At 46.0% G+C, this 27,181-nt stretch overlaps 1 protein-coding gene across 1 annotated transcript; it reads right to left on the bottom strand.

Annotated features, from left to right (window-relative positions):
- Positions 1-1,101: 1,101 nt before the first annotated feature.
- LOC128444794 (NLR family CARD domain-containing protein 3-like) lies at positions 1,102-8,726 on the bottom strand (the record flags this gene model as incomplete). The annotated part of the gene is made up of 10 exons (XM_053427450.1): positions 8,632-8,726; positions 7,599-7,692; positions 6,016-6,110; positions 5,796-5,900; positions 5,576-5,680; positions 4,898-5,131; positions 2,900-4,702; positions 2,091-2,264; positions 1,431-1,607; positions 1,102-1,162 (listed from the first exon to the last, which is right to left on the bottom strand). Coding segments are annotated over exons 1-10 (2,943 nt in total), but the record flags the coding sequence as incomplete, so codon positions are not given.
- Between the last annotated feature and the right edge of the window lie 18,455 nt (positions 8,727-27,181).

Genomic DNA, 27,181 nt, shown 5'->3' on the forward strand with positions numbered 1-27,181 from the left:
AGCTTCCTCTCTGCTTCATGTTCACGTGTTGGAATGAACACGCTAAGAGCTCAGTGTGTGTCCTCTGCATGTCAAAGTGCAGAGTGGACACCTGAGAGGTGGATTTACTGCTGTTACAGGTGAAGCCATGTTTCACTGTGTGTTTAATGAACATCTTCTTCTGACAAACTGGGACAAGTTGAGACAGATGGACCTCAGCAGAGGTTCTGCTCTGTATAAAGAGCTCCTGGTTACCATGCTGATGAGGAGAGACTTCAGTCCCACTGATCTCAGAGCTGTGACAAAGATCCACCTGATCAGTTCTTCACTGATGAAGTGAGAGAACAAAGTGTCTCAGATCAGATGAAGACGACACCGTCTCTGTCCCTCGCGTGAGGCTGTCAGCTGTGGTCCAGCTTCATTTCCTGTTCACATGAAAACAAAAACAACTGTCGTCTTCACGTCAACTCGATCACATGATCCCAATCAGCTTGAGGCTCGTCTGATGGCTGACTGTTGTCTCTCTGTCCAACACTCTCACACTGTCTTTGAGGACACACACAGTCTCACTGTCTCTGAGGAAACACACTGTCTTTGAGGACACACACTGTCTCTGAGGACACACTGTGGTGGAAACCTCTGACATCACTATTTAATAGAAACACATGGACCTGTCTTCCGGAAGCTGACTGAGTGCATCTGGTGTTTTGGTGACAGGATGAGTCTGGAGAGATTGAGATGTTCTGGGTGAGTTAGAGATCAACTGAACCTACCAGACTTTGATTTCAATTTCCCTTATCCGTCCCTTTAAGGAGAGTGTGCACCACACAACAGTGTAGAGTCACTCTGGTCAGTGGGCGGAGCTTTTAAACGGGTTGATCTCCGACTTAACCTGGAGCAGGATAGCTGTTCATCAGAAGTTACCATGGTGATTTACCTTGTTAAGAAGTTGACGAGCTTCGTAGGACTGAAAAAACTAAACCTGAAGTTAACCTGATAACCACAAATCCTGCACAGACCCTGGACCTGTGATACTGACTGTGTTTAGTAAAATACTAATGAAAGCAGCCTGGACTGACTCCAAACATCTACTGACCTCACAGTCTCCAGTCGACAGGTTGAACTCTGCTCCAGGGAAGCCAGAGAAGAACAGCTGATCTCTGACAGACTGCAGCCCCACAACCTGAATAAAGAATAAAACTTTGAATTAAACTGAGTTCATGTGTGAAAATAACAGACACATATTTATGTGAACACAGACTCATAACAAGGAAGATAAATATGAAATCAGACATATTGGACTAAAAACGAGTCCTGATTCAGTAAGTAGCTGAAAATGTTAAATGTCACAAATTAATTAATTAATGTTAAATTATAATTAAATTAGATCAATTGTGTATAAATGCTGTATTATAGATATGAGATCTACAAAAGTCAGTCAGTGAACTGACCTCAGAGTCTCCAGTCGACAGTTTGGACTCTGTAGAAAACCACACAGCTCCTTCACTCCTGAGTCCTGCAGGTTGTCGTTGTAGCTCAGATCCAGTTCTCTCAGATGAGAGGGGTTTGACCTCAGAGCTGAAGTCAGATAAGAACAGCTGATCTCTGACAGTCTGCAGTGATTCAACCTGGATGAAGAAATATGAATATTTGAATGTGTCCTCCAGTTGTTTTTGATCGTCATCATGTCAACACAGACTCTCAACATGCTGCTGACCTCATTCCAGTCTGTGACCTGAAGATAAATATCAGATCAGACATGTTGGAGCATTGTTTCATTCATCAGCTTCTTCTCTGTGTGTTGGTCACTAAGCAGGTTTGTGTAATTAAACACTGTTTAAAGTAGTGATGGCTCTAGACACTCACTTCCTGTTTGTTTTTAGACTTATCAACAGTCCAACGTGTTTCAATAAGAATGTGTCTTATTTTGAAAACCTGAGGAGGACGAGTGCTCGGCCTCAGTCCACATGTTATTTACTGACACTTTCTTAGTGATCAGTAGCAGGTGAGTGCAGGTGAATGGAGTTGATGAGGTGGACGTGAGTGACATTTCAAATAAATAATGACCCAATAAGAAAGAAAGTCTGAAAAGTAAAGAAGGATTTAAGGACCTCAGAGTCTCCAGTCGACAGTTTGGACTCTCCAGTCCAGAACACAGCTGCTTCACTCTTGAATCCTGCAGGTTGTTGTCACTCAGATCCAGTTCTCTCAGATGTGAGGGGTCTGACTTCAGAGCTGTGGCCAAGACTTCCCAGTGAGTCTCTGAGAGTCCACAATCACAGAGTCTGTAATTAAAGAAAATATCAAATCTGTGAGAATTAAATCAGAAAACACAACATTCATACAAAACGTGAACATTTGACCCTCAACCTGGTAAATCCCCTCTTTGTTAAAAACTCCTGAAGAAAATCTTTTCAAATTTGGTTCATGCGTTCATTGAGACTAACAGAGGAACTCATTAGATTCAGGTGGTCAGGGTTCAAAGGTCAAGGTCACAGAACAGCTTCATGGCCTCTTGAACATGTTATCTCAAGCCTGTCTTTAGGGGACTCCTTCACATTTAGACCAAAAGATAAACGGATTCGATTTCAGTGGTCAAAGGTCAAAGGTTACAGTGACCTCATATTATTGTTAAGTAAACATGTCAGGAACCTGGAGGGACGGACACTGCACTGGTTCGTGGTGGCGTACAAACACAGGGTGGGAACTCACACACACACACACACACACACACACAAACACACACACACACACACACCCGCACACACATACTTCCTACTCAAAGAAAGGCTGTACTAACAGTGTTGACCACTGCAACACCATGCTGCCCAAAACAATGAGGATAATTTAACACTGAGTGTATTTGAAGAACGACTCATCTCCACTGAATGAACATGTTATTGATCATGTCTGGACTCACTTAGCCTTCCTGCAGTTCCTCAAAGCTGGGATCAGTCTTCGTCGACCCCTGTCTGATGTGTTGAACTTCTCCAGGTCCAACTCATCAAGAACCTCCTCTGACATCTGCAGCATGTAGGCCAGAGCTGAGCAGTGGATCTCAGAGAGTTTCTCCTCTGATCTGTTCTCTGACGTCAGGAACTGTTGCATCTGCTGATGAACTGAGTGGTCGTTCATCTCAGTCAGACAGTGGAAGATGTTGATGCTTCTATCAGGAGAAATTTTATAACTCTCCATCTCCTTCAGGTTGTTGATGACTCTCTGGATGATCTCTGGATTGTTCTCTGTCTGACCCAGCAGGCCTCCTAAGACTCTCTGGTTGGACTCCAGACTGAGGCCGTGAAGGAAGCGAACAAACAGGTCCAGATGACCATTTGTACTGGTGAGGGATTTCTCCATGGTTCTCTCCAGGAAGTCATCCAGGGAGAAGGTACTGTCTGTGTCCACATCTGTTCTCAAGAAGTTGTTGAGTTCTTCTGTGTTCCTCTCGGTGTAACAGTGGAACATGTAGACTGCAGCCAGAAACTCCTGAACGCTCAGATGAACAAAGCAGTAGACTGATTTCTGGAAGATCACACACTCTCTTCTGAAGATCTCAGTACAAACTCCTGAGTACACCGAGGCCTCTGTGACATTAAGACCACACCGCTCCAGGTCTTCTTGGTAGAACATGATGTTTCCTTCCTCCAGATGTTTAAGTGCCAGCCTCCCCAGCTTCAGCAGAACGTCCCTGTCAGCCTCCGTCAGCTGCTGTGGAGTCGTCTCATGTCCCTCAGAGTACTTGTTGTTCTTCCTCTTTGTCTGAACCAGCAAGAAGTGTGAGTACAGGTCAGTCAGGGTCTTGGGCAGCTCTCCTCTCTGGTCTGTGGTCAACATGTGCTCCAGAACTGTAGCACTGATCCAGCAGAAGACTGGGATTTGACACATGATGTGGAGGCTCCTGGACGTCTTGATGTGTGAGATGATTCTGCTGCACAGCTCTTCATCACTGAATCTCCTCATGAAGTACTCCTCCTTCTGGGCGTTAGTGAAGCCTCGTACCTCTGTGACCCTGTCGACATATGCAGGAGAGATCTGATTGGCCGCTGCAGGTCTGGAGGTTATCCACACGAGAGCCGAGGGAAGCAGATTCCCCCGGATGAGGTTTGTCAGCAGCACGTTGACTGATGACCTCTGTGTGACATCAGATACAAGCTCCCTGTTGTTGAAGTCCAGAGAAGGTCTGCTTTCATCCAGGCCGTCAAAGATGAACAAAGGTTTACAGACAGCAAGCGTCTCTGCCGTGAGCTTCTGTAACGCTGGATGGAAAACACGGAGCAGCGTGAGAAGACTGTGCTGCTGGTCCTTCACCAGGTTCAGCTCCCTGAACGAAAGCACAGTCAGCAGACCCACATCTTGGTTTTCTAAACCCTCTGCCCAGTCCAGAGTGAACTTCTGCACCAAGAAGGTTTTTCCTACGCCAGCGACGCCGTTGGTCAGGACGACTCTGATGCTGCTCTGCTGGTCAGGGGAGGCTTTAAAGATGTCGTGACACTTGATGGGAGTGTCGTGGAGGCTCTTCATCTTGGAAGATGTCTCAAGCTGCCTCACCTCATGATGCATATTAACCTCTTCACTCTGTCCCTCTGTGATGTAGAGATCAATGTAGATCCTGTTGAGGAGGGTTCTACTTCCTGTTTCATCACTTCCTTCAGTCACATGTTCACATATCCTTCTCACACTGAACTTATGTTCATCTAAACCCTCCTGCAGACCAGGATCTGCTGAAACACAAGAAACACTGTCAGAGACACAGAATCTGAGAATCTGCTGATTGTTTTCATCAGAAACAGAAAAACTACAGAAAATAAAAGCTTTTTAACTTTTTTCTTTTAAAACGATGTTAAATGTTGATGCTGTAAGAAATAACAAAATAAAATCACATGTGCTGTGGTCAGAAGTGAAGACATCAGCAGACACATGTACAGTGCTGCTCTGACCGGCTGTCTGACCTCCAGCTCCTGTTCTGGATCTTTGTCCACACTGGGGACAGGAGGAGTCTCCTGAAGAGCCAGACTGGTCCCAGTATGAGGTGATGCACTGTCTGCAGAACCAGTGTCCACAGATGGTGGCGACTGGATCCTTCAGGACGTCCTTACACAAAGCACAGCAGGACGACTGCTCCTCCTCAGAAACATGACTCCTCTTCCTCTCCCTGTGAAGACATTTCCTGATAACTCACATGTCACAGTCACAGGTTGTCATTACTTCTGTCAAGGAGGTTTTGTTTTCACCCAGTATGTTTGTGTGTTGGTTGGTTCGTTAGTGGGATTATAAAAAACGGCAGATTACCAGTAAACTTGGTGGAAGGTTGGGTAAGGGTTAGGGTTGGGGAGTGTTCCTCTTTCACAGACATGTTCATAAGACTGATGTTTACCAGTGTGTGGAATTTGGTGCAGAGCCAAATCAAAATGAGTCTCTAGTGGATTTCAAAGTGGTTTCATTAGGAGCGTGTTGGTTCTTGGTGGAGGTCTGAGCTCTTTGAGTGATTCTGAGAGATTAGTCACCAACTTCAATGAAGCTGTGTCCTAAAGCAGGGGCCACACTACAGGAAACTAGATCCTCTTCAGAGCAGGTCACAGTAGAAACAGTCTCTTACTCTGTGTGTGAGGGTCCAGGTTCATTACTGAAGTGTAGAGGATAATCTTTGGACATGTCACTCTTCAGAGACAGACAGCTGGACCCTGGAGACTCTGCTCTCAGTCTGTGGTCCTGATATCTGCAAACACAAACATGTTTTTATTCAGAACATATCATTTACTGGTTCATTCTCTGAGGATTCAGTTTGGAGGTTCACATGTTTGCAGCAGGTCTCTTACATTGTGTGTGAGGGTCCAGGTTCATTACTGAAGTGTAGAGGATAATCTTTGGACATGTCACTCTTCAGAGACAGACAGCTGGACCCTGGAGACTCTGCTCTCAGTCTGTGGTCCTGACATCTGCAAACACAAACATGTTTTTATTCAGAACACATCATTTACTGGTTCATTCTCTGAGGATTCAGTTTGGAGGTTCACATGTTTGCAGCAGGTCTCTTACATTGTGTGTGAGGGTCCAGGTTCATTACTGAAGTGTAGAGGATAATCTTTGGACATGTCACTCTTCAGAGACAGACAGCTGGACCCTGGAGACTCTGCTCTCAGTCTGTGGTCCTGACCTCTGCAAACGCAAACATGTTTTTATTCAGAAAACATCATTCACTGGTTCATTCTCTGAGGATTCAGTTTGGAGGTTCACATGTTTGCAGCAGGTCTCTTACTTATTTGTTGAGGGTCCAACTTTCCTAGGAATGTCCTCGTCCATGTTGCATCGGGCCGGCTGCGGCTCAGTTGTGGTTCAGGCCACGCTGCTTTTCTAGATATTCAAGGTCTGGACTAATTCCTTCTCATTCTGCGCTCAGTTTACAGAAGAACACAGTGAAATTACCTTTCACACCAGTTTCAATGTTTATCTGTTGAAAATGTCACAAACAACACTTGTGTGTTGCAAATAGCTCTCTCTCTCTCTCTCTCTCTCTCTCTCTCTCTCTCTCTCTCTCTCTCTCTCTCTCTCTCTCTCTCTCTCTCTTTCCAGACAGGTGACCTCAGGAAGCCTGCATTATTTTTGTATTAAAATATTAGTCAATCACTTGATTTATTCAGCCAGTTTCAACCATTTCATTGAGAACATTATTAAATGAATAATATGAATATATTTTTTTGGGGCATCAGCCAATAAGGGTGTGGAGGTGTACTATTGTACAAGTTCAATAATAAAGTTCCCTTTCAAGTAATATTGGTTTATGTCATTTGTAAATCCACCAATAAACCTGCATAGTCACAAACAAACGTTCAATAATATAATAATCCAATATTTTGGCAACTTGAGCATTTCCTAAGCCACACTCAGATTAATCAACTACATTAATTAATGATTACAAGCTTGTAAAAATGCAGGTGTCCCTCAACCCCCTGCCACTAAGAGAAGGAAACTCAACATCTAGTATCATGTTCACGTCATAAAGGCTGGAAATGAATTACAGAAATTTCTAGACAGTAACTCTGAGAGCAAATCAGTCAGCAGCTTGAAGCAGCACTCTGTATCTCCACTCAGTTCTATGGCTTTGTGCCCAAATGAAGGTCAAACACAAGCTCTTCAACTTTATAGTCACTTTAAAACTCACACAAAACCAGTATAAAGTTATATGTGTGTGTATGTGTGTGTGTGTGTGTGTGTGTGTGTGTGTGTGTGTGTTGTGTGCGTGTGTGTGTGTTTACCTGGCTCTGCAGGTCGATGTTCCTCACACCTCAGCCAGTGAGTCCAGAGCTTTACTGGGATCCACAGTGAAGACTCTCGACTGGTTGGTGACCACTGCTGTAACGTATGGTTGTGAAAACACGTTCTGTTATTAAACACTTGATGAACAGATGTGATGAAGATGAAAAGTGAAACTGTGAGTTAACTCTGTTAATTAGTCCTTTGAAGGCTCTTTGTTCCAGACCTGCTGTTCACATCTGTCTCTGGGATCCGATCACACAAAACCACGTCTGTCACCAGGTGTGAACTGACAAATGTTAGTGTGAACTGACAATCCGTGTGAGAGTGTAATAGTAAAACTTTCAGAAAGTTATGTTCACACTAACCTGCTCATTTTCCTTCCTTCTGCTCGTCCAGGTGAAAAAGGAGTCTGACCGCTCCTTGTTCTCATGCTTCTCCTCCCTGTTGAACCAGTTCACACTTGAAACCACCCAGTTCAAAGTCCAGTTCATGCCCATAAAAATTAACTGGTTCACAGTTCATGTTTTATTGTGATGGTTATGATGTCGATAGCAAACTTAGATTTAATATTAGATTAGATTCAACTTTATTGTCATTGCACAGGGTACAAGTACAGAGACAATGAAATGTAGTTTAGCATCTAGCCAGAAGTGCAGAAAAAGCATAAAAGTGCAGAGTATTTGCATATGTAAAGTGGAATATGTAAATAAATAAGATATGTCCATTTAGAAATAGAGATGGAATATGAAGAGTATTGATACATTAGTAGCAACAATAGAAGAAGGTAGTATAGATGACAAACTTAGGATCACGTCTTTAGTTAATAATGGACGGTGTGGGATCATGAATCCAGATGTTCACCTTAACACTGAGTCCTGACAGTGTGCGTCTCCTGGGACTGAGCCGTACAATGTGATTTTTCATGATGTTTAAATGAGCCTCATAAACTCTTGAATCAAACCAACACTCAAGTTACTTCATGTGCTGTGCGATTAGCAGACAGATGTTAACACTAAGTGTGACACCACTTTATATTTGACATCTAGCACCGTCCAATGGGTTCAGGGGCTCTCAGTCAGGCTCCACCCCCTGCTCTTCCAAATATGGTTACCTCTGGTTTCAAAAAACCAAGATGGCGCTGAACAAAAAGTCAAAGTGAGGCTTCAGAGCAGCAGTTCACCAACCAGCATGTGACATCACGTTGGATTGATACTTGAGTTCAACTTTATTTTGGAAATCTCCTTCAGAACATTTTACAAACTCCATCATACACAAGTTCACAACAGAGAAATGAATTCACACATTACAGATTCTTATGTTTTCCTTCGTCCTCCTGACGTTGATCATCACCTATACCTCAAAGTCCTCTGCGCCGCCCGGACAGTTTCCGGATCTTACCGAGCCTCGGCCAGAAACGCCCGCAACACCATCCTGCTGCACGGAGTCCAGCTGTTCATTTGCATGCTGTCGTTCCTCTCGCCCTTCATCAACATCGCTCTAGTCACCACGTGGCCCAACGACCACACCACCATCCTCTTTATCACCTTCCTGTTCACCAATGAGCTGCCACGGTAAATAATCAATAGTAAATGTATTGATCTGCTGTCAGGCTGTTTATATTGAGACATATTGATCAGAGGTAGAATTTCATTACGAGCACAAGCTTTTCATTATATGTATAGAGTATATCCCATAAAAGTGTTTGATGGAATTCTAACGGATCCTTTGGAGGACGTGTTGTTCACACTTTGTGTTTGGTCACGGTGACAACAGCCTGGTGCACAGCTCCATGAAGAGATGATGGTCTCACTCTGCTGCAGAGGAAGTGGACCTCAGAGCTTCAACATCTGCTGGACAGATGTTAGAGCAGCGTGTTCATGTACATGGCGTCACAGTCACATGTTACACTGATACATGTGTGTTGAGGATCATCACAAAGTCACATGATGACCTCTCCACACAGTGAGAACTTGAGCCTGTCAGGAACTGACTCTGTCAAACATTTCTTATCCTGAAGTCACAAAGAACTGAGACGGGCTTGAAGATGAAGTGAAATCATCATGTTGAGACAAGTGTCTCTACGAAATATCACAAACTGCTCAACAAAACAGGCCCAAAGTGTCCACTGTCTTCAGGACATCATCTCTCAGACACTTTCTGTCCCTTGTCTCTGCTGTGAACCTCCCATCATCAATTATTTCCCAACATGCAGCTGTTCCCAGAGGCCTGCTACAGTCTCCCCCTTGTGGTTGTTCTGAGGTGGTGGTCAAGAACGTACAACAAGAATCTTCATCTACGTTTTTATAAAAGGTCCTCGGGTTAGTTTATGTTTATTAAACAGTTTCCTCAGAGACTTAAGGATGCTCTGCTCTTCATCGACTCTTCTTCATACTGTAAATGTCTCATTCACTTTTCTTCTGCTTGTTTCCATTATGTCAAACTGGTGATTTTGTTCTTTTACCTGCACCAAGGATGAGATGTTTCCACCTGCTTGTTTGAAGAGGAAAGAAAAGCAGAGTCATGATTCCAGTGAAGTCGGTGGAAGGATGTTTATTGAGCATTAAAGGAGAGACTGAATATAAAGGCTTTGACTGGGATTTGATGCTGTTATACTGCAGTGCCACCTGTAGGTCAACATCAGAAAAGCAACCACAGCTCTGCACCTGATGCAGAAATGAAAACGTCCCATTTTTAAGATGGAAAATTATAAAGACAAACTTAAATACACTGTATATGACTCTTTATAGAGGATTTATATATTCTGCTTGTGCTGTGTCATTTAAATAAACACTTTCTTCATGTGAATAAACATAATCGGGGGAAGAAGGTTGCTGGTTTGGATCCGGTTCAGATGGGGTCTTCCTGTGTGGAGTCAACCCAGTCTCATCAGAAAACGTTCAGTGGCAACATTGGTCCACTTGGAAAAACGTTACCATCTCACAATCTGGCCTCTCAGATTGTGAGATGGTAACGTCTCTGTCCGCCCATTGTTTTGCATTGGCGTGTTCTCACGTCACGTGACTCCCATCTTCCCGTCTGCAGAGAGGAAAACATGGCGGAGATTCCTTGTTTTTTCAGATAAAAATATAATTTTGTAACTTAAATACATGCATAAAAATACATTCTGACACCATTTCTAGCGAGAAATGTGCTCTTTGCTTCTACAGTCTTCAGCAAGTTCATGCTTATGAAATATATTTTAATAGTTATCACAAATGTTTTTATCGTTGCTATGAGGGTTGCTATGACGCTGCCATGCCGAAGACCACATCGTAGCGTGCTATTTAAATCACCGTCCCTGCGTTGTGTCGTTCAGTGATCGTGAATGTTAGTCACGTTATATAAAATGTATATTTGAGGATAGATTACACCGCTAATTCGAAGGATCTAAGGAGTCCGTTTATATCGAGGTGGGCCCGAGTGCGCTAGCGGACCTAACGTGTGGCTGTCGTAAAAAAAATTTTGTAAACATCCGGTCCATTTAACTCAGCGCTGCGTCATAAACACGGAGCGCTTGGAAGACGACGATGTATCTTCCTCCTTTCAGGTAAGTAGTTTATTGTTTTTAAAGATTGTTAGGATCTAGGTTTACAGTCCAAGTGCTGAGACAGCGGATGCAGAGTCCGTCGATACACACTATGGACGCTATTCATCAGCTAATATTCCGTTGTTTTGCCCCAGGCTGCGGTCCACGGTAGCCCGTGTTACCTGGGATTTGAATAAATGGCTGGTGAAAACAGTTCTACATGCTTAGCTAATCTTTGAGGGACGCTACAATATAAATATAAACATGAACAGATAATGAATAAGGAAGCTAACAGAAACCACGAATCCGCCCATAAATATATTTTTACACAATACAGTGTAGGGTGCCCACTATAGGGCCTTCACTTTGCATTAATTTTAAGAGTTTGAGAGGTTCCCTATTTTTGGTTTCTATTTAGTTTGATTTCGTTTTCTCAAATTAAGGATGGATTATGATTTAACTTTGATTTATGAATGCTTTAGATTAACAAGTAGTATATTTGTCTACCATTACTCCACAATATCAGATCAATTTGGTTTAATTTATAGTATGCAATATGACAATAATGTTTTCATGTTAGGGAGTTGCGATTCATTTTATAAAACAATTGCTATGTTCTGTTTTTTAATCAAGGAGGATCCAAGTGAAGCTACAGGAGTTTCAGCAACGTCAATAACTTGGACCGAACAGTTTGTTTTGCTTGATGAGGAACAGGAAGAGCAGACTGGAGAGAAAGAGAAGCCGAGTTGAGGCCACTCCACCATCCACATACATCGAGGAAGATGAGGGAGAGAAATGATCCTACCATTAAAGAGGTACTTTTAAGTGACATACCAGAAACACCATTTTATATAATATGCCAAATAGAAATTTTTATTAAATCCCAAAAGTACGCTTGCTGAAATACAAGTTAATATCACACTGAAAGAATTTTGGTCAATCATGCTTCCCTGCTGTGATTGTTTAACTGGGAAAACTACTTTTTCCACAGGAAGGCAAGTAAATTTAAGGAATACATGTGCAAAGTTTTCCTCTGTTATGTATAATGATGACCCCATCAAACATAATGTTAGCAATATTTACACCTTTTAATTTATACTGATTATTTCTGTCTACATGTGTGAATTTGCCTTCATTAGTTTCAGAAAAGAGCGATGATGTATCGGTCAGTGGGCGGCAGCACGAGACTCCGCAAACTAGTCTGTAAGCAAAGTAGACGAAGGCATTTTAGGCATTATTTATTTTGCTTAAGGGACTGAATATGTTTCATGCAGAAATATTTGCGTTTCCCTTATGTCTACAAAAATTGCTTGTTTCACAGACTGCAGTTTTGTTTTGATCCGATGTGGTGTGCAAATACAACCGTATCTGCAATGGGTAGTAACTCTAATTTTGTTTTGACAGACTGTGCTAAGGACCTTGAGAACATCACCACTCTACAGGTAGACACAGTCCAATAATGGGTGTCAGAAGTTCAGTAGTGAACGACAGGTTTACACAAGGTTAACAAAAAAATGTTTGATTGTAAACTGATATTGGTACGAATTCATGTTATTCTCCTCTTCACAAGAAACAAACAATCCAAATTACCTGCAGAAAGCCATTGATTGACGCTTCAGCTGCATCGTCAGACTGGCGAGACAGCAAGATGCCAACTTTAATGCCAATTTCTTTGTGTAACATTCTGTGACCAAATGTGTAGATAACTTTTTGTAGATTGTAAAAATAGATGACCCATTTATAAAAAAAACTAAATGAGAATTACCGCACTGCGTTGTATGACTCCGCTAACCAGTGCATTGTCCATCTACATATTTCTACATATTTTCTCTCGTATAAATATCACTGTAACCTCTTGACAACTGAAACCATAAGATGAGGTCAGTGTGGCCTTGACCTTTTGACTTTAAGACAAATAGTCAGTTAGACAACCCGAAAACATGTAATGCCTCCGGCAACTCGCTATTGCAGAGACATTAAAACGTTAGTGTAGTAGACTGGATTTTATTGGTGTTACATTGGACATCTTGTATGGGTACACCAAAAATATATATTTGGTTTCACATTCTAGATGGCAATAAGCAGAGACATCTACTCAGGAAAAATATTTCTGTAGAAAAGAAAGCCTTTTTGTGTGTGTATATATACATACACACAAACGCACTATTAAGACGTTTTGTTTTTTATCATATATTCTCAGGGAGTACTGAGGCATTTACAGAGATGGGACGTGAGGGCCTACTCTGCGTGCTCAAGAGAAGATTCCACAGAGTTCAAGCTCAGCAGGCTGCGGCAGGTTTGGATGAATCCTCCTCTGAAGAGGAAAACATGGCGAGGTACTTCTCCACTGATAAAGAAATGTGAGTGCTCTGATTAGGTAAACTCTGCTGCACTGCTACTGTTGCTACTGCCTGGCTTTAGCTTGGTGTTTGGTAGCTGTTAGCTTTAGCATATTTAGTTTTTAGCGGCCTGTCTGACGTTTATGTTTAAAAAAAAAATCAGAGGGAACCATCTTCATAATTTAACACTATGATTTGTTTGTGTCCTTCAGTTCTTCTCAAGTGAAGCTGTTCTAGTGTGCTCCAGCTCCACGGTCCCTCCTGCAACCTCCGCTCCTGATGCTAACCTCATGTCTCCATCACACCAAGCAGCAGACCTGGAGTGACAGAAATTTCTCCAGAGCTGCCCCCTCCCTCTGAAACCCCCCTCTCCAAAACACTATTTGTGTAGTTTTTAAAGTCTTATTTGCATGAGAATTGTTGATCATATAATTTACAGCAAATGCCTTAATGTAATGTTTGTGCACAATAAATGACATTGATCATAACATATTGGTATTTCCTTGCACTTCTACACAATGTTATTGGCAGATAAGATGCTGATTACATTAAAGCAGTGAATGCTCTGCTTTAAGCAAAATAAACACACAATGATCCAATGGGTTTGAAATAGAATGGGCACATTACATTCTGTAAAGCAGGGGTGCCAAACTCAAATACATGCGACGTCTGGCGTCAGCGACGCGGCCTCGACGTTTGGCCTGTTCGTCACACCGACGGCAGAGAACATCATCCTGGAGATGACTAATCTCGTCGGAAATACGGCGACGGCTGGAAAGGGATGGACGCGACCGACCTGCGCGCCTACGTGGGGCTGCTGATCTTGGTGGGCGTGTACAGGTCCCGGGGCGAGGCCGGCGCCAGCCTGTGAGATGCTGAGAGCGGCGGCTGGATATTCCGCGCCACGATGCCCCTGAGGTCTTTTACATGTACTCCAGACTGCTGTGATTAGACAACCGCGAGACGAGATGCGCGAGACGCGCCTCCGACAAATAGGAGCCCATGCGAGAGGTCGGGGACGCTTGGGCGACGAGGCTGCCGCTCCTATACAACCCGGGGCCCTAAGTGACCGTGGACGAGCAGCTGGTTCTGTTCAGAGGTTATTCTTTTTGTTATTCTTTTCTTTATATATATTTTTTTCTTTTACTGATGTTATGTTGTGTATTTTTTGTTATAGCGTTATGTTACGTGGCCTCTTCAGTTGTCCGCCGGTATGCACCTGGCGACTCTGAGCTTTCTTCTTCTTCTTCTTCTTCTTCTTCTTCTTCTTCTTCTTCTTCTTCTTCTTCTTCTTCTTCTTCTTCTTCTTCAAGATATTGTCGAAATTCACGTTTCGTCTCTTCTCCTCTCCTCTCCCCTAGCCCCCTCAAACAAGCACACACGCACACACACACACAAACCCACGCACGCACGCACGCACACACACACACGCCAGGCCGGTGCCCTTTCCGACAGTACATGCCCAGTAAAGCCTGAAACATGCTTCTGCGACTGCGTCTGCGTCTTTTCACGCCGCTGTGGCGCAAGACTCGTCTTGACACTTGTCATTCATGCTTCCCCAACCGTTGCGCGTCTTACAAAGCAATTCCGCGCCAGAACACTAGGCGGAGTAATGCTTTTTGTCGAAGACGACCTGAGAGACGCCTTCTTTCTTCTTCATCGATTGTTTATTTACATAGCTACTGCGCCTGTCTGTGTGTTTCAAGCAGAGGGGGGGCGTGTGTGTGTGTACGCGTGCGTGTTTCTGTATGCGTGTGTGTGCGTGCGTGCGTGTGTGTGTGTGGTTAGTTCAATCAGTACCCAAACGCTCACAGCCATCAACATGGGGAAGCAGGGACAACACAAGGGTTAAACAAGACAGAAAACCTCCATGTTATTTATGTGGAAAATTGTTTTTCCGTTTCTGTGTTATATTAAATTTCTCTGTCTAAGGAACTTTAATTTCTAGTGTTGGATGTCTCTCTGGGTTCTATTACTAATGTTGTATAGATTAGGGCCTGTTATTTAATGAATGAATTGAATTTCTCGACATTGATTACATCCACAACTCTTAATTAGTCTCTGCAATGATTTACTGCAAAGCAAAAGTTAGCTATGGTGTGTAATGGTTGAAGTAAAGTCGCACCCATACAAACACCTTCACTACACTGTATTAAATGTTGAACCATCATTACAAGAATAAAAAACTGTAAAAATGGGAAAGAGCTACTGCATGTACCATCACTGTTAAGATCAAGAGCATAACATTTTATTGTAAAAATCAATATAATCTGGAAATTATTGCAGTAGAAACATGAGAACAAACCAGGTGAATCTGCAACATTAGTACAATCCATATTACCAAGAGCTGGAATTGTGGATGAAAAGTTTGTGAGAGAAGTCCTGAACGCAACCCCCCTGGTATGTGAGAGTGAAGAAGAGGACAAGAGGGAGAGACTGCATTTCTACAGACCCACATCAAACTATCACATGCCTGAGAAACAGGTTCCACACAAGACAAATCATCCTGCAAAGAGTTCCTGTCACGGAATCAAAAAAAGGCCGCGTCAGTCAGAAGGATGTGACAGCTCACATCTGAGCCCCCCAACAAAACATTCACACTCATCAGCTCTTAATGCAGAAGACCTTGAACTGTTGAATAGCTATTGAGGCATGTCCCACGTGATATTTCCCAAAGAGCAGAGCATAGCTCAAGTATAACAGGTTCAAAGTAAAAAGTTCAAAGTTTAGTTTATTGTCACATGCACCAATGACGACTTTACAAAAAAGAAAAATGATATACTATATAACATATAACATAGTCAAATAAAGTAGCAGTTTACAGGGTATATTAAATTAAATAATATGAATATATGTATGACATTTAACATGGTCAAATGAAGCAGCAGTTTACAGGGTGAAGGGGTGGGGAATATTAAATTAAATAATATGAGTATATGTGAAGTAAGTGTATTTGTATGAGTGGGGGAGCAGAATGTACATGGTAACTGTTCAGAGGGTCAGTGTTGATTGTTCAGAAGCCTTACGGCCTGGGGGAAGAAGCTGTTTTTGAGTCTGGTAGTCTGTGCTCGGATGCTCCGGAAACGTCTACCAGACGGCAGCAGTGTGAGAAGTCCACAGCCTGGGTGGCTGTGGTCCTTGATGATCTTCCGTGCTTTTCTCAGGCATCTTGTGTTGTAGATGCCTTGCACGGCAGCGAGATGGCAGCAGATGATACGCTCCGCTGTCTTCACCATCCTCTGCAGGTCCTTGCAGTCAGCAGCGGAGCAGCTACCATACCTGGCAGTCGTGCAACCTGAGAGGATGCTCTCAGTGGTACACCAAAGTTTGCAAGTGTTTTTGCAGCCATGCCAAACTTCTTGAGTCTCCTCAGGCAGTATAGGCGCTTTTGTGCAGTTTTGACCACAGAGTCCTCTTGTTGGGACCAGGTAAGTGGGGACGGCTCTGCTGCGTCCTCTGCGGCTGCTGATTCTGATGCAGCGGTTCCGGCGTCGAGAGTGCCCGTGGTTGCGGTGGTGCCGGTGGCGGCTGTGGTTCCGGTGGATGCCGGGCCGGGTGCTGCCTCCCTGTGTCAGAGGGGGGCCATGGACTAACAGACATCATCTCCAGGACTGCTGCTTTTAGACTGCAGGCAGCCCAGAGGCTACTGTATGGCTCCACACTGTGCTTGTCGGCTGTGGCACGCCAGCTGCTCTGGAGAGCTGGGGGCCTCCGATATGACAAACAGCTGTTCTTGTTGAACTCTCCTCAGCACAAACTGACTGGACTCAGTCATTTTTATACCTCCGTGATAGATGCCTGGAGGACTCTCAACTTCACGAGGCCTCCTGACCCCACGCCTGGGATGTGGCTGTTTGAGGAGCAACTGTTCAACAATGGATTCCTGATTGACTCAGTACTAACATCCACCTTCACATAAACTACAGTAAAGAATAAGTTCAGGGAGGCAGGAATACTGAAGCTGGGCCACCTGACACGGACATCACTGGAGAGGCTGGCGGAGGTGACGGGGATAAGATCCACCAGAGTGCTGCGGAGCCTCGTGGACGAGGTGGGGCAGTCACTGGCCCAGCCTCTTCGGACCTTTGCCCAGAGCCAAAGTCAGGCTGACCAGTGGACAAGAACACAAGAATACAAGTTTCCTATCCTGAATGTGAGTCCTGCAGTGGGGGAGTGGAGAGAAGAGAGCGGCCGACTGCTAACCCTCAGGACTCCAGCACTGGGCACCTTCAACACCTCTGCAGGGAAACAGCTCTACCATAGCTGCGTGAAGGTCCTGAACTGTCGCTCTCTTGCAGGAGTCAGGGAGTCGAGATGGACGGAGGTTTTTGGCTCGGACTATTCCCCTAGTGGCAGCTGGCGGGTCCTGTATAAACCTCCTGTGGAGAAACGGATGGCAGACATCCAGTGGAGATTTATACACAGAGCTCTAGATACAAACAGATACAGAGCTCACCTGGACCCAAGCACTAAGGGGGCGGTCCTTTCTGCTCACTGCCAGAGACCCTGGAGCACTTAGTAGTGTCGTGTCCCAGGTTAGCTGACACTTTTAAACAACTACAGGAGTGGGTGGGGGGTCTAGGAGAGGTCTTCTCACTGCCACTATTTGTTTTTGGACCCAAGTACTTTGCAAGGAAAAAGCACACTATGGTTTTAATGAATTTTCTCTTTTCTAATGCCAAGATAGCGACCCGGATTAGTCGAAATAACTAAATGGCTGGGGGAGGATGGACAGATCCACTGCGCTGTCTGAGGGGTTTGGTGGCAGCGCGGCTGAGAATTGAGCTTGCGTATTTTACACTGATGGACAATTTTGAGGGTTTCAGGGCTGTGTGGGGGGTGGGACAGGTCCTGTGCTCACTGGGGGACAACCAGTCTCTGGTTTAAAAATGTTAACACAACATCTGGTAATTTTAGGGGTGTTGTATGATGTGTGTGTGTGTATGGAATGTTTTAACCTTTTTCTGCTCCACATAATTGAATAGTTAAGGATTTATTTTGACAATGTTTCAAAGTCTTCTTCTTCTTCTTCTTCTTCTTACACCGTCTCACATTTCCGCGTGCAGCTATAAAAAATAATAATAATTGTTCTTGTTCTGCTCGCACACAACGCGAGCAGCCAGGGCAAGCTCAGAGGCTCCAGTCCTCGGGTCGCGGAGACCCAGACGTGAGAGATGCCCCAACGCGGGTATCGGGAGGGCCCTACGTCACACCGGGGAATAACTTGGACTGTGCCGTGCAGAGATAAAAAAAAAAGATGTCAAACGCATCGTACTGTCATTTCTTTATTATTATTATTATTATTATTATTATTATTATTATTATTATTATTATTATTATTATCACTGAGCAGGAACAGGTCCGAGAACAGAACGCAGGGAGCCGGGGTCGCCGCGAAGACAGGTCGGGGTCAAAGAGAGTTACTAACAAAGCATCAGGGTACAAGTGGGGACACCGTCCCCATCCCCATCGCGTAGCCGTGCCGTTCTTCCTGACGAGGTCAAGCGATGTCACGTCAAGAGCGTTTCACCAGAGAACAGGTTCTCCATCAGCGCTGGTCAACATCCTGTGAACGGGAAGAGGACCAAGACGAAGAAGAAGAAGAAGAAGAAGAAGAAGAAGAAGACTTTTTTGACTTTTAAATAACTTTATTTAAGAGACATTATCAAAATAGCTCTTAATTACTCACAAATTTATTTATTTATTTATTTATTTTTTTTTGGGAAAAGACAAGGGATGAAAACATTATATACACGCACACATCATAAACCAACCCTAAAAAGTTAAAACCAGAGACTGGTTCTCCCCCAGTGAGCACAGGACCTGTCCCACCCCCCACACAGCCCTGAAACCCTCCAAATTGCTAGTAAGTGTAAAATATGCATGTTCAATGCTCAGCCGAGCTGCCACAAACCCCCTCAAACAGCGCAGTGGATCTGTCCATCCTCCCCCAGCCATTTTGTTTTTTCTACTAATCCAGGTTGCCATCTTTGCATTAGAAAAAAGAAAATTCATTAAAACCATAGTATGTTTTTTTCTTGCTGTGTACTTGGGTCCAAACACAAAAAGTGGCAACGAGAAAACCTCTCCTAACCCCCCCACCCAATCCTGCAGCTGTTTAAACATTTCAGCTAACCTGGGACAGGACACCACTAAGTGCTCCAGGGTCTCAGGCAGTGAACAGAATGGACACCCCCCCTCAGTGCTTGGGTCCAGGTGAGCTCTGTATCTGTTTGTAGCTAGAGCTCCATGTATAATTCTCCACTGGATGTCTGCCATCCGTCTCTCCACCGGAGGTTTATACAGGACCCGCCAGCTGCCACTAGGGGAATAGTCTGAGCCAAAAACCTCAATCCATTTTGACTCCCTGACTCCTTCAAGAGAGCGACAGTTCAGGACCTTCACGCAGCTGTGGTAGAGCTGTTTCCCTCCAGAGTTGTTGAAGGTGCCCAGTGCTGGAGTCCTGAGGGCTAGCAGTTGGCCGCTCTCTTCTGTCCACTCCCCCACTGCAGGACTCACCTTCAGGATAGGGAACACGTATTCCTGTGTTTTGGTCCACTGGTCCGCCTGACTTTTGTTCTGGGCGAAGGTCCGCAGAGCCTGGGGCAGTGCCTGCCACACCTCATCCACGAGGCTCCGCAGCATTCTGGTGGATCGAATTCCCGTCACCTCTGCCAGCCTCTCAAGTGACGTCCGGGTCAGGTGGCCCAGCTTCACTATTCCTGCCTCCCTGAACTTGTTTTTTACCGTTGTTGAAGTGGGTGTGGATGTCAGGACTGAAGTGACCAGGAAACCATTATCAAACAGTGGCTCCTCAAATAGCCACATCCCAGGCGCGGGGTCAGGAGGTCTCGTGAAGTTGAGTGTCCTCCAGGCATCTATCACAGAGGTGTAAAACTGCGTGAGTCCAGTTAGTTTGTGCTGCGGAGAGTTCAACAGGAACAGCTGTTTGTCATAACCAAGGCCCCCGGCTCTCCAGAGCAGCAGGCGTGCCACAGCCGACCAGCACAGTGTGGGGCCGTACAGGAGCCTCTGGGCTGCCTGCAGTCTGAAGGCAGCAGTCCTGGCGATGATGTCGGTTAGTCCATGGCCCCCCTCTGCCACAGGGAGGTACAGCACGGACGCCCGCACCCAGTGGTGACCCGACCAGAAGAAGTCCACCAGCAGCCTCTGTAGTTGCTCCATGAGTCCCGGTGGAGGAGTGAGCACATAGAGTCTGTGCCACAGGGACGCTGCAACCAGGTTATTGACTATCAGACTTCTTCCCCTGTAGGACAACTGGGGTAGCAACCATTTCCATTTAGACAACTTGACCTGCACCTTTCCCAGCACTCCCTCCCAGTTCTGCCTCTCTATCTCTTCACTGCCGATATGCAAGCCGAGGACTTTTAACCCTTTAATTCCCCATGTCAGGTTCCCAGGGAGACGGGGTACTCTCCCTGCGTCCCACTGACCAATCACACAGGCTTCACTCTTACCCCAGTTAACTTTTGCCGATGAAGCCTTCGCATACAATGACAGACTGCCCTCTAATTCTTGTATGTCTGCCTGATCCTTGACAAAGATGTTCACATCATCCGCATAAGCTGATATTACTATTGGGGGGCTGTGAGCCAGCTCAGGCAGACGCAGGCCTTTCAGCCGAGTCCTGAGCCGACACAGGAGCGGTTCGATTGCCACACTGTAGAGCTGGCCTGAGATGGGGCATCCCTGCCTTATCCCTCTTTCAACTGGTACAGGTCTGCTCAGCCCTCCCCCCACCTTCAAAACACAACACGTATCATTGTATAATAGTTTCACCCAGGACAGAAAATGCTCCCCAACACCGAAAGCCTGCAGTGTGGAAAACAGGAATGAACGATCGACACGATCAAATGCTTTTTCCTGGTCAATGGAAATAATGCCAATATTAATATTACACGTTGTACACAGATCAAAAATGTCTCTCATTAAAAACAAATTGTCTTGCATTGACCTACCTGGTACACAATAGGATTGGTCAGCACCAATAAACACTTCCATAAAAACCTTGAATCTATTTGCTAAAACCTTAGATAAAACTTTATAGTCACTACATAAAAGAGAGACGGGTCTCCAGTTTTTCAGCAGGGTCAGATCCCCTTTCTTCGGCAGGAGTGATATTACAGCTCGTCTGCAGGAGGCTGGAAGAAGCCCCTTCCCAAACGACTCCTTCAAGACATCCAGCAGATCCTGTCCCATAATGTTCCAGAAATGTTTTAAAAAATCTGCCGGTAATCCATCCATACCTGGTGACTTGCCTGCAGCCATCTGCGAAACTGCAGTGGTCAGCTCCTCCAGAGTGATGTCCGAGCTCAGGATGTCCCTCTCACCTGGACTCAGCTGTGGGAGGTCCTGCAGCAACTCGGCCACAGCTTCAGCGTCACACTCCTCTGCCCCAAACAGGTCGGAATAAAACTCCACTGCGTGTCTCCTCATCTCGGCTGGTTCTGCTGTTATATTCCCATCCGGCAGCCGGAGACCCACCATCTGCTTCCCCTGGGCCACGGATCTCTCCAGATTAAAAAAGAAAGAAGTGGGTGCGTCTATGTCTTTTAATTTCTGGAACCGAGCTCGAACCAGAGCTCCTTTGGCCTTCTCCTGGAGAAAGGAGTTTAGTTGTTGTTTTTTAGTTTTTAATGTCTCCGTGTTGGTAGGTACACTTTCCAGCTCCTTTATGTCGGCCTCTAGCTGCTCCATTGCTCTTTTAATGTTCCCTGAAGAGTACGCAGTGTATTGCTGGCAGAACACCTTAATCTGACCCTTGCCAACCTCCCACCACTGACACAGGGAGGGAAACAACTCTTTCTTTGATTCCCAGTTGGCCCAGAACAGCTTAAAATTCCCACAGAAATTTAAATCCTTTAAAAGCTTAACATTAAAATGCCAGAAGGATCCAGGCTTTCTAGCAGGAGATAAAAGTAGATCTACTAGAACTAAATGATGGTCTGTGAAGCCAACCGGGTGAATTTGACAGTTTGTCACACGGGTAATAAAAGGAGCGGATATGTAAAATCTGTCCAGCCGGGCACCATGGATCCTGCCGTCTGTTATCTTTATCCAGGTGTACTGCCTGGCCGAAGGATGTTGCCTCCTCCACGGGTCCACTAGATCTGCCTCCTTGACTGTCTGGCCCAGGAAAGAGGAGGACTGAGGATGGAGCTCCTGTCCTGTTCGGTCCAGATTGACATCCGTGCAGCAGTTCCAATCCCCCCCCATTACAATACATTCCCCTTGACCAACACTACCCAACATGTTTTTTAATAATTTAAAAAGAGTAACCCGTTCAGGACCTTGGTTGTGTGCATACACGTTGATTAAATTAAAAATAATACTGTGTATTTCTACTCTTATAGTCAGAAACCTGCCTGCCACGCTCTCTGTGCTGGATAGAATTGTCATGTTTAAAGAGGGAGAAAATAACACAGCGACGCCTGCGCTCAGGTTAGAGCCATGGCTGAGTATGTGCTGCCCCCCCCACCATACTCCCCAGTCTGTCTCATTCAGGCAATCACTGTGTGTCTCCTGTAAAAAAAGGACATCCAGCTTTTTTACTTTAAAAAGTTCTGATACTAAAAACCTTTTCTGAGCACTTCTACCCCCGTTAATGTTTAATGAGGCTACCCGTAATGCCATGAGAGGATAAAAAATGCAGCTTAAAAAGACAAACAGGTACACACAGCAGAACGAAAACACCCAGTGATGAATGGTCATGGTCAATTTTATTTACAACTTTTTCTTCTCTTTGACCGTATATTACATGGTAGACCTTTTTTAGCCGCAGTGACATGCTTCCTGAGCCTATACCTTCTTTTCTCATCCAGGACATCCGTCCCCACCACCTTCTGCAGTGTACTGACTGTCTGAATGAACTTTCCTACGTCTGGGAAGTACTCCCCTACTTCCACTGCTTTGCCAAATGATTCATCCAGAAACTCATTGACCTCTTTTAATGAATATAACTCTGCGCTTAGTGAGATGCTGTCAGCTAGAGACACATTATCAGATTCATAATCTTCCTCCACATCCATCTCACTAACCTGACTGTTGTTTACTTCAGCCTGTGGTTCTGCCTGCTGTGCAGGACCACACTGCATCTCCTGTTGTTGCTCGGCAACAACCACCTTTTCTATTTCAACCTGTTTCTCACATCTCTTCTTCGACCTCACCGCAGCCACCGGCACTACCGGTACCACCGGAGCCGACCCGGGAGCCGCAGCCACCGGAACCGCATCCGCGGCACCGGGAGCCGCCGCCCCCGGAACCGCATCCGCGGCACCGGGAGCCACCGGAACCGCATCCGCGGCACCGGGAGCCTCAGCCCCCGTAACCGCATCCGCGGCACCGGGAGCCGCAGCCCCCGTAACCGCATCCGCGGCACCGGGAGCCGCCGCCCCCGGAACCGCATCCGCGGCACCGGGAGCCGCAGCAGCAGAACCAGTAGCCGCAGAGGACGCAGCAGCACCGGCCGACCGGCCCCACGCAGGCCGAGTCACCCCAGCGCTGCCCTCCCCTCCTTCCGCTCCAGCGGCCCCCCCCGCCCGTCTCCCGTTCGGGCACGTCACCTTCTTGTGCCCCACTTCTCCACACTGAAAACACTTCATGCTCCCCGAGCTCGCGTACACCATGTAGAACTGTTCCTCGTAGCGAACCCGGAAAGACACGTCTAGTGTCTGAGACTCATTCTCCAGAAACATGAAGGCTTGTCTCCTCAGAGACTGGACGTGCTTCAGCTTCGTGTCTCTGCACCCCAGAGCCACCGCGCGGAACCCACTCGCGAACTTCCCGAACCTCCTCAGCTCTCTCTCCAGAGCTTCATTGGGGATGAACGGGGGGACACCGGACACGGTGATCCGGGTGGAAGCTACCGCTAGCGGGGACACTTGAATGAACTCCTCCTCTAAAGTTAAACCGCTCTCAATTAGCTTAGTGACCGAGTCTGGATCTTTAAAAAAGATCACCAGCGCCTTGTTCATCCTGGAAGCGTAAGAGATGTTCTCATGTCCCACCTGCTCCCCCACAGCCAACAGCACCTGCTCCACCGTGGAGCTGAGCTGAGGCACCAGCCTGACGCCATGTCTCAGGGACATCGGCGGCGTCCCTGCGGACGCCATCCCCCCCACAGACACGGCAAACACACAGACAAACTACACTAAACGTACACAAACACTACACAACAATGAACATACAATAAACATACAGAAATCTGAATAAGTTTGAACGCGCTTTCCTTCACCTCCTCTGTCTTCACAACTACACCTCCACCAAAGAAGAAGAAGAAGAAGAAGAAGAAGAAGAAGAAGAAGAAGAAGAAGAAGAAGAAGAAGAAGAAGAAGAAGAAGACAACTATGTCGGAGACGACTACGACCCGGTGCGTGACGCCGCTGCTGCAGATTCTTCATGGTGCACATCCTCGGAAGACTTTGACTTTTAAATAACTTTATTTAAGAGACATTATCAAAATAGCTCTTAATTACTCAAAAATTACTTTTTTTTTTTTTTTTTTTGGGAAAAGACAAGGGATGAAAACATTATATACACGCACACATCATAAACCAACCCTAAAAAGTTAAAACCAGAGACTGGTTCTCCCCCAGTGAGCATAGGACCTGTCCCACCCCCCACACAGCCCTGAAACCCTCCAAATTGCTAGTAAGTGTAAAATACGCATGTTCAATGCTCAGCCGAGCTGCCACAAACCCCCTCAAACAGCGCAGTGGATCGGTCCATCCTCCCCCAGCCATTTTGTTTTTTCTACTAATCCAGGTTGCCATCTTTGCATTAGAAAAAAGAAAATTCATTAAAACCATAGTATGTTTTTTCCTTGCTGTGTACTTGGGTCCAAACACAAAAAGTGGCAACGAGAAAACCTCTCCTAACCCCCCCACCCACTCCTGCAGCTGTTTAAACATTTCAGCTAACCTGGGACAGGACACCACTAAATGCTCCAGGGTCTCAGGCAGTGAACAGAATGGACACCCCCCCTCAGTGCTTGGGTCCAGGTGAGCTCTGTATCTGTTTGTAGCTAGAGCTCCATGTATAATTCTCCACTGGATGTCTGCCATCCGTCTCTCCACCGGAGGTTTATACAGGACCCGCCAGCTGCCACTAGGGGAATAGTCTGAGCCAAAAACCTCCGTCCATTTCGACTCCCTGACTCCTTCAAGAGAGCGACAGTTCAGGACCTTCACGCAGCTATGGTAGAGCTGTTTCCCTCCAGAGTTGTTGAAGGTGCCCAGTGCTGGAGTCCTGAGGGCTAGCAGTTGGCCGCTCTCTTCTGTCCACTCCCCCACTGCAGGACTCACCTTCAGGATAGGGAACACGTATTCCTGTGTTTTGGTCCACTGGTCCGCCTGACTTTTGTTCTGGGCGAAGGTCCGCAGAGCCTGGGGCAGTGCCTGCCACACCTCATCCACGAGGCTCCGCAGCATTCTGGTGGATCGAATTCCCGTCACCTCTGCCAGCCTCTCAAGTGACGTCCGGGTCAGGTGGCCCAGCTTCACTATTCCTGCCTCCCTGAACTTGTTTTTTACCGTTGTTGAAGTGGGTGTGGATGTCAGGACTGAAGTGACCAGGAAACCATTATCAAACAGTGGCTCCTCAAATAGCCACATCCCAGGCGCGGGGTCAGGAGGTCTCGTGAAGTTGAGTGTCCTCCAGGCATCTATCACAGAGGTGTAAAACTGCGTGAGTCCAGTTAGTTTGTGCTGCGGAGAGTTCAACAGGAACAGCTGTTTGTCATAACCAAGGCCCCCGGCTCTCCAGAGCAGCAGGCGTGCCACAGCCGACCAGCACAGTGTGGGGCCGTACAGGAGCCTCTGGGCTGCCTGCAGTCTGAAGGCAGCAGTCCTGGCGATGATGTCGGTTAGTCCATGGCCCCCCTCTGCCACAGGGAGGTACAGCACGGACGCCCGCACCCAGTGGTGACCCGACCAGAAGAAGTCCACCAGCAGCCTCTGTAGTTGCTCCATGAGTCCCGGTGGAGGAGTGAGCACATAGAGTCTGTGCCACAGGGATGCTGCAACCAGGTTATTGACTATCAGACTTCTTCCCCTGTAGGACAACTGGGGTAGCAACCATTTCCATTTAGACAACTTGACCTGCACCTTTCCCAGCACTCCCTCCCAGTTCTGCCTCTCTATCTCTTCACTGCCGATATGCAAGCCGAGGACTTTTAACCCTTTAATTCCCCATGTCAGGTTCCCAGGGAGACGGGGTACTCTCCCTGCGTCCCACTGACCAATCACACAGGCTTCACTCTTACCCCAGTTAACTTTTGCCGATGAAGCCTTCGCATACAATGACAGACTGCCCTCTAATTCTTGTATGTCTGCCTGATCCTTGACAAAGATGTTCACATCATCCGCATAAGCTGATATTACTATTGGGGGGCTGTGAGCCAGCTCAGGCAGACGCAGGCCTTTCAGCCGAGTCCTGAGGCGACACAGGAGCGGTTCGATTGCCACACTGTAAAGTTGGCCTGAGATGGGGCATCCCTGCCTTATCCCTCTTTCAACTGGTACAGGTCTGCTCAGCCCTCCCCCCACCATCAAAACACAACACGTATCATTATATAATAGTTTCACCCAGGACAGAAAATGCTCCCCAACACCGAAAGCCTGCAGTGTGGAAAACAGGAATGAACGATCGACACGATCAAATGCTTTTTCCTGGTCAATGGAAATAATGCCAATATTAATATTACACGTTGTACACAGATCAAAAATGTCTCTCATTAAAAACAAATTGTCTTGCATTGACCTACCTGGTACACAATAGGATTGGTCAGCACCAATAAACACTTCCATAAAAACCTTGAATCTATTTGCTAAAACCTTAGATAAAACTTTATAGTCACTACATAAAAGAGAGACGGGTCTCCAGTTTTTCAGCAGGGTCAGATCCCCTTTCTTCGGCAGGAGTGATATTACAGCTCGTCTGCAGGAGGCTGGAAGAAGCCCCTTCCCAAACGACTCCTTCAAGACATCCAGCAGATCCTGTCCCATAATGTTCCAGAAATGTTTTAAAAAATCTGCCGGTAAACCATCCAAACCTGGTGACTTGC

The sequence above is a fragment of the Pleuronectes platessa genome, chromosome 7 (genome assembly GCF_947347685.1).
Source record: "Pleuronectes platessa chromosome 7, fPlePla1.1, whole genome shotgun sequence".
Classification (NCBI taxonomy): Eukaryota; Metazoa; Chordata; class Actinopteri; order Pleuronectiformes; family Pleuronectidae; genus Pleuronectes; species Pleuronectes platessa.